Below are 13,739 nucleotides of genomic sequence, written 5' to 3' on the forward strand. Positions count from 1 at the left end.
ATGATGTACATTAAATTATAACATAAAGAGTATTATAATAGGCCTAATAATTTTTCACAATATATTAATGCATTATATTTCATATCAGTTTTTTTTAATGTTTCATTGCTCTTTTAAAAGTAGATTTAAGGTAGAATATAGGCCTAAATCTGACACGAGATGTGCAGCAGAAGTTCTGATCAGAACATCACACACTGGACTCTGACTTTCCTCTGCACAAAACCATGCAGCGATGTGATTGGCTGATTGCCATTACACGCAGAAAACCTTTTCCACCTTTACGTTCCTCTTGTTGCTCTAAAGAGCGGTAAACTGCAGTGTTTCAAAGCGAGCTCTCTCATCAGTCAGTGCTCCCTGCTGTTAAAAGCTTCTCACGCTGTGCGGACACATCTGACACATCTGACACACTGTGATGTGTGGACAGCGGGCTCATGGGTGGAGGAGTTGGGGCGACAAGGGAAAACTTCAAACACCCCGAAAATACATATAATTTACCTGTGCTGCCCCCACTGTCCGCCCATCTGTGCCTGCCTTCCTCCATGTCTGCTCTGCAAGAGAATGTTTAAAGCCCTAGAATAATATAAATTATGCAGAACGTGTTCTTTTAGATAAATTATGACCAGACATAACAACAAGACAATGACAAACCCATTTGGAATGTATTAATTTAAAAAAAAACATATTTTTAAAGAAAATTAAACATAAAACACAGAACAAAATGTGACCAGAGAGCAAAATAAAACGAACACAAGTAGCAGTAAAAAAACAAAGAGACAAAATCAGACGAAAGATATGGTCCAAAGTTTGTCAAATTTGTCCATTTCCAACTGAAGTCCAAATGTCATTTGTCTAATGTCAGTCCAGTCTTTGATTGGTGGTGTGGTTTGTGTCAACCATTTCTTTTTTCCTGCAGCCAAAGTTACGTTCCAACGGTTCAATTTATTGTGTCAATGGCAGGAGTTTTGAGACCTTGTTCATTTCAGTCCAATATATAGCAACAGGACAGTCCCAAAACATGTAGTAATGGTTTCCCTCCTGGCTGCCACAGTTTCTCCAGCATTAGCATGTCTTTGTGAATGATGGGCAGTTTGACATGGTGTTATGAAGTAACGTGACACGTCTCAAAATTCCCTCTAAACATATGATTGTGTGGTCCCCCACTGGGATGTACATACACATATCCAGATAAAATACCAATAAAGCATTCAATAAAACAATCAAGAAAATCACCAAATATATAAAAACACACTTACGCATATTCTACAAAGCATTACCTTCCTTAACCCTTTTCTCTGTTAATTCATCTCTCACAGTGTCTAGCTCCTCGTTTTTGGGGGTTTTGTGGGTGAAATGGAGATTTTTGAGGCAAATGTGGGCAGAGAGGCACAGTAGTGCAGCCGTTTACACCTGTGCCAAACCCGAAGTTGTCGTGCTTAACAAATTCTGTAATCAGTTTGTCAAAAGTTTATTAGCGTTGGTGAAGACTGACGGATATATGCCATGTCTGCTTTAAATTGAGATATTATACAATTATGTCAGTTCCTTTGGTTCTAAAAGCATTTAGAAATCATCAGATTTTTAAAAAAATATTCAGTTAGGCTGGACATGATAGGGCTGTGCAATTAAGTGATTAAGATTGATATTCAGTCATTTCTAATCGTCAACAAATGTTAGTGGAAGTATTTTGTAAGGTAAATTTATATTGGAAATCGTGATTGATCAATGGGGGGAAATTGCATTTATTTGTTATGTGTATAAGTTAATTTAGAAAAGTAGTTGACTATAGCTCAAATCAGTCTGTTTGTGTGTTACTGAAGCCTAGTTGATCTTTTAGACCAGTGGTCCCCAAACTTTTGACTCGAGGGCCACATTGGGTTCTAAAATTTGGCCGAGGGGCCGGGCCAGGAAAATATGGTGTGTTTGTGTGAACTAATGAATTACTATAAATTACACGCAAGATTTGACCTGTAACTTGTAACAAAGCAACAAATGCAAGGCGCAATGTACAAATTGTTTTCCAAATGCATTAAATAATAATTAATTATCTACTGTCTTCTATTGTCCACAAGAGTCTTCTACTGTCCACAAGTGTCTTCTACTGTCCACAAGAGTCTTCTTCAGTGTCAAACACTTGCACTTCCTGCTTGATTGGCCCCGGTGGCTGCTTGTGGTGAATTTAATTTTCTGCGCGCCATAGATTTTCGTATGCGCGCACTAAGTGCGAGCAGTGCACTATATGCGAGCAGTGCACTATATGCGAGCAGTGCACTATATGCGAGCAGTGCACTATGTGCGAGCAGTGCGCAGCTGCGCAGGCGCGCAGCTTAGAGGGAACAGTGGCCATCTATTGGGGAAATGTGGGCATTACAGGCGAAAGGTAAAATGAACGGCCAGCCACAGTATTGTGAGTTTGAATCCCGACTCCGACATTTGCTGCATGTCCTCCTTTCTCTCTCATCATTCAGCTTCCTTTCTTTCTCATTCCATCTACTTTTTTTTAATTTTTTAATATAACTTGGACCGTTAGTAGTTTGGGGGCCACTGTTTTAGACATTCCCACGACCATAGAGGTGGCAGACTCTTGTGTGCAAGGAAAAGAGCTGCACTCATGGAGAAAGTAAATGAAAAGGAAGGAAGAGTGGAGCTGGCTTTTCGGGGAGGGAAGTGCATCGGAAGGCTATTCTTAGTGGTTTTAGCTGGGACTTGCGCTGGGGAAAATGCATTCTCTTCCCCCTTTTTTGCCCCTGAATTCTAAAGTCGGCCCTGTACCCAAAACAATCAGGAGCACGGCAAACCACAAGAACTGGAAGAACAATCAACCCGTAACTAAAAGGAAATGTTTAGTCAAAAAAAAAGAAAAACAACCCCCAACCTACAAAAATACCAAATTGCTAATTGGTTGCTATGGCGTTTGCATTGGCAGTCCTTGGCGAAACAACCCCAGAATCAAATCAAATGTAACTGACTGCTATAAAGAAAAATAGCGTCAAAGCAAAGAGTTGTGCAAATAAAGTTGTGGCTTTAGGTCTCGTAAATTTCTCATGAAGTACAATGAAAGTGTCGCCAGTGTACTCTGGGTTTATTGTACCAACAGGCCACAGCTTCCACATGTGAGGCAGCACGTGGAGCCAGACTGGGGTTGTAATCTTTTATGCACCAGACCAATGTTTTGACAGGGCTTAATGAGGCCTTTACAAATAGTAATGGTAGATTAATGGTGTTAAATTATTTTTGCATGTCTGGCACTTGTACATGTTTTGCACATTGTAGAAAGTGGTGGAGATGAAGACTTAGTTGATAGAAAGAATATATTTTGTCTAATTTTGTCATGTCTTTCAAATGATGGCAGGATCCAATATATATATATATATATATATATATATATATATATATATATATATATATATATATATATATATATATACATATATATATATATATATATATATATATGTATATATATACGGATTATTATCAGACATTTATCCCTCACAAAATGTCAAATAATGTTGTTTCAGAGCAAAGCAATACTGATAATTTCCAACAAGTTAATTAAGCTGAAGCATAATGTTCAACCGCAAAGATTTTATTTTCGTCTTGTTCCTGTTCCACCTTTGCCTTTGTCTCAACTAATCAGCCATCAAGATGTTCATGTAAATACAATTTATTTTCCTTCTAGCATCCTGCCATTTCAGCTACAATTCTCCTGTTTCTGGACAGATTCATCAAACTGGGCGACAGGTGCGTAGGAGGAAAGGCACTTCGCTGAAAAGTCGCGTAATCCCTCATTCGTCCAGGAGCGATCCATTGTCATCTGTAGTCTGCTTTAGAAAAACAAGACTCTCATCTAAGAGTCATTCTCAATCTGTGGATCTAGTCTGAAAACTTGGATACTTATCCTACTCGGAGTAGACCTGCCGACCGGGCGGGACCTCGTGATAATAGCCTGTCCTGTTTTTGTTTACACTGTGAATTTCACCTGAACCAATATTCTTTGTTTACTCTAACAGCTCTGTAATGGGCTATGTCCTATTATTACCTGGCTGCAACTCCCTCAACACTGAGTACCTGATTAGCATCAGAATGGCCATGGTGCCGCCTCATGGCTTCAGTACTGCTGCGGCAGTGAAGAGTTAGCCAAAGTGCTGTAGTTTTCAACTACAATTCTCCTCCATCTGCAGCAGCACAAGTGCCAAAAGGAGAGGTCTCCGTCCTCGTCACCACATTGATGACATTTCTAACTCAGTCTACAACAGCATCATAAGACCATGGCAAACTCTATATATTAATATTATTAATATAAATAGAATAAACACAACACAAAAACATGATACAGAGAATGAACAAACACAGGTACACACAATATCCAAAAATGTATAGTTCAGAGTTAGGAACGAGCAGGGTCAAAAAACAGGTAATCAGTCTGAAGAAATGCTGGAGAGTCTTGAACTGTGCGCTGTGCTGTGTGTGGGAGTGGAGCTTATACTAATGAGATCGGCGGGGATGGAAACCTCTAGAAACACTATGGAGGTTTTTGGATACCTTAGAATGGGAGTGGCTTCAGGTAAGAGGGAATTACTGGAAACTCTTAGTAACTCTTTCTGGAAACAGAGACTTACGGACCTTTGACAAATACACTGTCTTTGCTATTTTTGTATAATGTACAGTGTTCTCGCTGGGCTGAGGTTGAACGATGGCGGTGGGACAAACCGTGCGAGCGCGGTAGGCGACGCGAGCGAAAAGTACTTCAAAAATTTAACTCGATGATATTAAGATCACCGTGTGAGCGCCGACCGACCGAAAAGTACTACGGCACGGTGCTCTTTCATACCTGAATATTACCTGTAGGAGCTTTGTCAATTGAATTAAAACGGGATAGTGACAATTTACGTTCAGCACTATCCCGTTTGTGTGTGTCTGTGTGAGTCTGTGTGTGAGAAAATAGGTCACTCTTCCAACGCGGTGCTGCACCGTTTGTGTGTGTCTGTGAGAAAATAGGTCCCACGCGGAGCAGCATGCGGATGTTTTTTCAGCCTAGCGGTATCTTTTGGGAATGGCGAGCCGAAGCATGGCGGCCTGCTATGCTAAAACCCCTCAGCGAGAACACCTATGTATATGATTCATTAGGTGTAAAGATCGTCTAATGTTGTCTTGGTTTTGTCGTTTGTGAATACATTTTAAAAAGTATTCATTTCGTTTTATTTTTTTAATTGCATGACTTGCTACACCCTGAGGCTAGTGAGGCAATACCAAACCTTTTTTTAGTTTTAATTTCAGATATACATTCAGTATTATACACTTTTTTACACAAGGCAAACCATAAAGCCCCGAGAAATGATAGTGGCAACATTTATTAATCCCTTCCCTTCTCAGCATTTTTTATTGGACAGCAATTAACTCACCGCACAAAGGTTAGTGTGGAATTTTCCTTCACAAGATATCATCACAATTTACAATGGCTTTTAATGCGTTTGGCACTGTTTCCAATGACATCAGCAGGTCTAGCCACTCTACAAGACTATAATTAATATTAATAAAACATACTGCTACAATGTCATTCACTGGAGGGCATACCGTAAATTCTTTTCCTCTCCATGTTTCAATACTTACTGCTCCCAATCCCTGTAATTTCCCCGCCTATGGCAACATTATAACCATTAGCGATGTGTTTTTCTTTCTTGGTTCAATTGGTAATCTTCAAAAATCGCCTCGCCATGTGGTTCGACCATCAAAACTTATGAAAACGTCTCATCCAGAAGAAATATGCTCGCTAATGTGGGTTGATGAAGCACTGAGAGTCTGACCACCGTTGCTATCCTGTTTTGCTTTCCATCCAACCAACTCGCGATGCCTCTTTTGGGACACTTCAGCTCCGATGCTCGGGCTTTGATGACCCCTTTGCTTTGGTTACGAGCTGTAGAGACGATGATGAGGTGTGGGGGTTGTCTGGACAGAGGTTGCTGGATAGATGCCCAAATGTCTTGCAGCGGGGGAATTACAGGACACCCAAGTGGTAGGTAGGCAGACTTGGGGCCTGCTGTCTGGTACTTGGAGGAACGCTCTCCAAATGTGCGGTCTTTCTTTGGGGGGATTCAAAGCTATGCACACAAACGATTGTGGAGGAGAGGATTGTTGTGGAATGTAAAGAGAAGCAAGTTTGATGGTTATGGCTCATGTTCAGTGAAACATTGAAAGACAAAGTTATGATTTCAAGTAGAAATAATTTGAAGTGATTTAAATGTCAGTCTCTTTATGCAGCAATGGTCAATGATAACATTGTTTCTGACAACAAACCAACTCGTAAAAGGTACTTGTATTAAGAATTGTGAAAAAAAATCTATACTCAGATAATAACTGATACTAATAATACTAGTACAATAGTGAGTAAGAGTTGATTTTTGATTTCCTTTAACCAAAAATGATCAAAAATGCAACTAGATCATTGTAAACAGTTTGCTGCAGTGCACGTGTATTCATCACTTTCCGGATGCATTCTGAGCATCCACATTATTCACCATGAGTTTATTTGCGCTTTTCACAACTTTTGTTGTTGTTGTGACTTTACCGTCATGGTAATGCTAAATAACTAGCATGCAAACTGCTCACTTCCTCCTGTGGAGAATAAACGCTTTATAATTTGATGCAGAGAGTGCACAACAATCTAATTTTCACCCAAATAGTGACTTTTATTATATATCTATGCTGGGTTAAAACTGATTTTACGTTATTACATGAAAAAAATCACCGTAGTGCTGGTAATTTCATATTGATTGATCAATTTCTGGTTTGATTTGTATTTTTCTCCAATTAATTAAAATAATAAATTAGTTTCATGAACATACACAAAGCATAGTCAGTGTCATTCAACACACAAAAAAAAACAATCAATTCAAATATCTTCTTACAAATTCTGAACTCTACTCAAAATCACATGCTTTTGCTGACAAATGATTGGTTGTAGACATGTGGATTAAAACATACCCAAGCATATCACTGATTATTCAAAACCATTGGATCTTGATTTCATTAAACTTGTCTTAATTGTACAACCCTAATTCCCTTTGTGTTGAACCAATGTGAAAACATGTTTTCCTTCACACAATTGCAACTGAATATCATAATATCATTGGTAAGAACTAAATCAGGCATGCAACCATAGCCTCATTCCATTTTGACGACAAACTTTTAATCATTTTGCAAAATATGACTATAACCAATCCACTGGACATGGCAGCAACATTGTCTAAACTGAAAGAATAGATCATTGTAGTAAGATCCAATGTCAACCTAGCATTAGCCGTGCATGTAAGCGCTCTGTTCTCTGTCAGCCACCGTGGAAACAAGCCCTCCCGGAATGCCGCTGCTGTGGTTAGCCCTTTTTCGATGGGGCTATAGCGGGTTGGACGAGTCAGGAGAGGTTTGGCAAACGACAGTACAAAATCCAAGCTAAAATGATTGGAAGGAGCTGGAAAGAGCTGCTAGCAATAACGCAGAATATTTTTCATGTAAACAAAATGCTCTGAGGGAATGTTTTCACTCCAGCCTTGGCCTTGTTTTGTGAAAATGTGTTTACTTGTTTGCGCTGTGAGCAGAATATTAATGCAAGAAAAAAATGTTATGTAAGAGATGCAAATTTGTAGTTGGTTGAGGTAGTTAGTGTTACCCTGAAATATGCACCTTCCATCTCAATTCCACCACATACAATGATATGATTTAGCACAGAATTAATAAAAGGCTAGCTTGTCTATTCAGTTATTGACCTGTATGCTATTGGAGTATCGACCCTAAGTTATTGCACTAACCTCAAAGCTATGAAGACCAAAACTATTTGTATTGACTTTACTATTGAGTCACTTTTTAATTTCTGAATATGTTTTTTTTTTTTTTTTTTTATCATTATTTTTTTCAATATAGTACAGGTCTGAAGGTGGTGTGTGTCTGTTAAATTACACATATTATTTACATTTTGAGCTTTATATCGTGTCTTTATAATTTTATTCCCTTTTGAAAAACTTTCCTGGAGATCTTTTTAGCTTCATTCAGGCTAGTTTGATGAATCATGTTGAGTAAGTCAAACTTCTCAATTCTTTACAAAGAGTAACCAGTCTCTCCGTTGCACCTCGAGTCAAATTCAAAGTGTACTGTGCAATAAGATTAATTAATTTCTATGACGCATGTGACGTTAGTTATTTTGAAACAGTTAATTAATCATTTAGAACAAAACACCAGACTTCTCTCACCTCAGATTAAGAGAGTTTTGTGCTTCGCTCATTGACTCTGTTGAAATCTGCAAAGTTTTTCAGTTCTATGTTATTTTTTCAGTATTTTTTACTCGTAAGCTGCCATGTTTGTTTTGATACGATCGGACAATGCGTTTCCCTGATTGGTTAATCCATTCAGGCTCTTAGCTCCTAGTGCTCAGTAAACACCCACATTACTGTGCTACTACTTTCTTAAAACATGCTTGTCAAAACAAGTTTCCAGCCATGTGTATTTTTAGATGTTCTCTCTTTATCGTAGTTTTCCCAGTGTTAGAAGCTCTCCCCTCTTACATAACTCAGATAGGGCATGAAGCATTTTTTGCTAAGGAGGGGTCAACTTTATTAGCTCAGATTTAGCTTCTTGTCCCAGTCATGCACATTCTCAGCCGGCTCGTTCTAACTTACCTAGCAGTAGCACTGTTATTGAGGTTAAGGGGTTTTGTGGTTTAAGCTCACATGTACGGGTGTGTGAAATCTGGTACTAGTCTTTCATTACAGCTTTGTTGAATGACAAGCTCCATTACATACACTTATAAGGGCACTTTGCTATTAGTCGAAGCAACAGTTTTAATCACCATCGCAAAGGCAAAATATAGACGTTACGGTATTATTCTGGTAAAGTCCAAATTGGGGGTATGACTGGTTGTTGCAGATATGTTAAAGGGGCTGTTTGCACTTTGATTACACAAATTCCATCGCTATAGCAACACAGTGGCCTGGAGGCGGAGAGCGGCTGCAAAAACTCACCTCTGCTTTGGCTGCTGGAGCAATCTGTCCTGATGCCACAAGACCCTTCCTGTCCCACCTTTCTGCGTTGTTTTGTTGTGGGCTGTGTAGCGTCATAAAATCCTGTTTTGTGAAACATTTTTAACGTATCACAAAGGGAAGTTTGGTGAGAAACAGTGAAACATTTTCTGTGGTGCTTTTGCATAGAAGCTGCAGTGTTTATCGTCTGCAGAAAAAGCCTTAAGTTGAAAAGCTTTGACGATGATGAGATGCACAAACTCTACACAAACAACAGAAGGTCAAAAAGAGTGACTGAGAGCCCAGCAGATTATGGAAAATGTATCTTGTTTGCTTCAGAGGCAACAAAAGTAAACGCCACAGTTGCAGAATTCGCAAAAAAATCATATCCAATAACATGTAGCCAACTGCCTTACAGAGGCAGCCAGAGTGGATAGTAAGAGTGTCAAGACAACTCATCAGCATGAATGTAGAATCATTTTAAAAGGTGATTATTATTATTATTTATTTTGTTGAAAAGAATCACCCCTTTAATTCAAATGTCTATAATAATGCGGTTCGGATCACATAATGCAAAGTCAGTTAGCTTGTCAAAGTAGCATTGAAGATTTTTGGCATTCATTTGACTATTTTTGCCCTTATGTTTTGCATCTTGTTTTTGGCATAGTTTGAATTATTTGGTTGCTAATTTTAACACTTAGAACAATGATAATTACACCTTGAAGAATTACCGTTGAAGGCTATGATACCTTTATATTGTTTTCTCTATATAGGTGTATATTTTACTTTTTCAGACTATTATGTTTCTACCAAATATGGCTTGGACTTCATTCATATTGGCTCCAGCAATTAGATGGTCACCCAGGTGATTGAAATAACCTTTTTAACATTATGGCCAATTTAGCCACTGGGTATTGTTTGGACAATTTCTTCATCCGTAAACCAAATGGTACCACCAACGTCCCATCAAGTGTTTTCTACCCTAAGAGCAGTGACTTGCACAGAGATAGAGCCGTATATAGAATGCTGGCACATAGAAGTGAGCGACCATCCAAGCGTGAAAGTAGAAAGGTAGGAGAAAGACAGAAAGGTTGGTCCGATGACAAGCACACCGTTAGCAAGAGCCAAGCCTTCTCATTCCTCAGCACAGAGGCAGGTCTGTTCCCTTGACATAAAAAAAAACCCACGCCCCATCAAAGCACCAGGCGGCCTGTCTCTATGGCGACGCGCTTCAACACTATAGATGCTAGTTGGGACACAGCGTTGGCAGAGAGATGCTACAGCCGCCATAATCACCAGGTGCTAGCAGATAACTGATGGCCCAATGTTCCTCCAGTCATCGTCTGGAGGTCAAGAGCTGGTTCCCCCCGACGGTGCACATACTTTCCCCCAGAGCAGCCTACAAACGAGCCCGCTTGTACAGGATATCCCCTCAACTTCCTCAAGAACAGAATTAGAAGAACGGGACATTTGTTTAGCATATGGTTAAATGTAAAATTTGAGAAATATATCCCACATTCAAAGACAACCTTGGTGTTTCATGTACGAATTGTATCAAAAGTATTCAATAAGAACACGCCAAAAAACACGCAAAAATAGGAGATGTACACGTTTCATATCTGCTCTAAAAGTTGGGGTAAATGTTGCACTATAAAACCTCAAAATTAAGAAAGTTCTATAAAGTCAGTCTTGGTCAGTTATTTACATGGATGTGGTTTAACAGTTAAAATGGATTCTATGCCCAATTAAGAAGGGAAATGTAATTTTGTTTTAGGCTACTTTATTTTACAGTAGAACTCATAATACGCAAGTTTATTAGGTTTGTCTTTTCTATATGTGAAAGGAATTGTAAAATAAATGAAAGACAGATTGTATTATTTTATGTAGACTAAGCAACTTTTAATAGAGGAAGCCAATTTGAATCTGTTTTGATGAGGTTGCTAGCTGTAAATTATGTTTTAATTTTGGAGATGATTCTTTCCTTCTCTTTTTATGGCTAGTCAAAATTCAAAATAACGTCCTGATCTTGTCTATGGTATACAATATGTGGAAAGGGAATACAGTGAATTTAACTCCAAACCTACCTCTATCCGTTCAATACATGAAACAACCAAAAAGCGTATACCGGTATAGCTTTCACAGAGAATCTCTTGTGTCGACAGCACTAATGAAGTCTGTCAGGAGAGGTAGGGAGCGAGGCAGAGCAGAAAGAGAACCAAACAGAAAAGGGGAGGGATACAGTTACCATCTACCCCCGGACAGCTCTCTCATTTTGGGCACCGGAATCACAACGCTACCCTTCTAACCACCTCATTTCTCCTCCGGGCCATATATAGCTCGCTTGGACATTTCTTGGCACGCTGTCAGAGAACAGAAGACAAGTAAAGCGGTACAAATACGGTGCCTTGGTGCGCACCTCCTTGTTCAGTGATTCAGTAGCTCTCTCTTGGCACGCGTGGAGGATTACTGCTGTTGTTTGGAGTTAGAAGGAGGAGGAGGAAAAAGTCTGCATTTGGTACTCCCTCTGTGGCGTCTGAACTAGAGAGGGGTCAACGGGCAAGAGGGAATGTTGATGTAGAAGGAATTGTCGCAACAAACCCTTAATGCAGGTAAGTGAATGACACAATCTCATACAGTTGTAGCTATAGTATTGCTATCATTGTTGGCATTATTTTTCGTGCTATATGGACTTGCATATACAGTATCTTCTAAGGGCTTTTTTGGGGGAAGCAGTTCCATGGGAAAGTTGCAGCTATGGGAGTTGACATCTTTTCATGACCCGACATAGTGATTTGTGGCGGAACTAAAAGCTGTGAGCGACCGGGAAACTCAGCATGGATCCACACGTGTTTTCACTCACAGTGGAATATGCTTCTGTTTTGGTCCTCCTGCTGCTATTGTTAGCGATACTGTCAGAGTTTTCTTAGTTAGATTCATACATTGCTAGATTGAGATGGATGTTGCTAACCTTTGGCATTGTGCTAACGCATGGATGGCAGGTAAACATGAGCGGTCAAGAGGTTGCGGAGCCTTGTGTGTCTTGTCTCCTCCTGGGGGGGACAAGAAGTAGGAATGTTGTCATGTTGTCATGGTAACATAGGTTGTTCCTCTCAGATTTTTTTCTGAAACGCATCCTAAAACTATAGACAATGTTGCTAAAAGAAGGCAATTCTTTCACATACAGAGATTGTTAATGTCATACATGGAATAGATGGGAAGAAAGTACACAAAAATAAGTCACAACTTGGATTCAACTTAGCAAATACTCCCCCTGACTTGATAATCAGCACAAGGGTGATGATCTTTCAGATGTTACATGGTATTTAAACCGGACTGATGCAGTGAGCGGCTTCTCATTTCTGAAACAACCATGTGAAAAGACAAATCCTGTGGTCATGGAAAAGATTGCAGTGTGTTTGAGAAGGGTTAAATCATTGGCATCAAGCAGAGAATACATTTAAGGAGAAGCAGAAACTAATGTACTAGAGATATAACCCCCAGTGAAAATCTTTGTGCAGTGGTCTCTCTCTCACATTATCAATACAATACATAACATTTGGTGAAAAATATTTCTGAAGCTTATTGAAACTGTGCCACAGTGATTTGTATTTAATGTCATATTGATACTCAAGCAGGAGGCAGTCTTTTTTCTTTTTGTGTTGTTGTTGTTTCTTGTTCAAAAATTGTTGTGACATTTTGAACCCTTCATGTGTGACCCAGAGCTGGAATTGTGTGACTCATTTCAATAAAGTACAGAACAATAGACAGATATATTGCAATTTTCTGAACACTCGAGCTTCAGTTGCAGGACGAAACAGGATTACTCAAACATGCATGAATCAATCAAAACTTTAAGTCAGCTAAAGATGAGGGAACAAGGTTTAAAGCTCATCAATTAGATTTTACATATGTGTTGATTTCCTTATTCACATTTATTTGGACTTACTGTTTGTCTCAACCAGGTTCCTTACAAAATTGCAATGTCCCTCGAATGTCCCCCTTTCTAGGGGCAAGAAACAAAATGTAATGCCACGGTTGATGGGCTTGTAAACTGTAGTGGTGTTATTGTCGTTCCTATTGTTAATGAGAACAAGCTCTACCCAGAGGAAAATCAGAGTTCAAATTTCCTTGGTAAATACACGTTATGAAGGAGTAAAGCGGCTGTTTGGAGGTACTGACTTGACAGTAGATGGATCATTTGTTTGGTTTTGAAAATTCCTTTCTCAAAGCTGAAGCTAACTTAACCAAAAATGAGTTTTAGGGATCCTAATCCTATACATTTTTTTTAACGTATGGGTATTTTTTATTTGTGTATTTTCAGTACAAAGTGTGTTTGATTTGACAGAAAATAGGTGGGTTACAGGAGTTTCTATCAGATGGACAAAATGGATGGAGTTTGAGGAAAAAAAATAAGTTATTGTTATAAATGCTTTTGCCATCTACTGCATGCTTATATTATAGATAAAGAAAAGTATATATATAAGAAAAAGAGTTTTTAGTTAGTTTTAGTTTTTAGTATTGGTTGAATTTTTAACCCAAAGCATGCATCATAGGTCAAAATCCTACAGTTACAGTAGCGACTACTGCTCCTGACACGTGGCCCCAGCAGCATTGAAGTGTAGGTCACAAAGGAGAAATTTTCCTTACATTACATTACATTTATACATACATTCCTGATATTGACAACACAAAGAGGCAATATATGAGTTCTGTCACATTGTCAACTCTCATATA

At 39.0% G+C, this 13,739-nt stretch overlaps 1 protein-coding gene across 15 annotated transcripts in view; it reads left to right on the forward strand.

Annotated features, from left to right (window-relative positions):
* The window catches only part of tns1a (tensin 1a), a 189,422-nt gene that overhangs the window by 46,326 nt on the left and 129,357 nt on the right, over positions 1-13,739 (forward strand). For 2 of the 15 annotated variants that reach the window (XM_072447366.1, XM_072447374.1), the window contains exon 1: positions 11,243-11,614. The exons of the other annotated variants lie outside the window; for them this stretch is intronic. In XM_072447366.1, coding sequence (XP_072303467.1) covers positions 11,609-11,614 — 6 coding nt within the window. In that variant the 5' untranslated portion in view covers positions 11,243-11,608. Of the gene's footprint in view, positions 1-11,242; positions 11,615-13,739 lie in introns of those variants that run through there. 15 annotated transcript variants of the gene reach the window in all.

The sequence above is a fragment of the Eucyclogobius newberryi genome, unplaced genomic scaffold (genome assembly GCF_026437365.1).
Source record: "Eucyclogobius newberryi isolate DKJ021-1_F unplaced genomic scaffold, fEucNew1.0.hap1 SCAF_1, whole genome shotgun sequence".
NCBI classification, from domain to species: domain Eukaryota; kingdom Metazoa; phylum Chordata; class Actinopteri; order Gobiiformes; family Gobiidae; genus Eucyclogobius; species Eucyclogobius newberryi.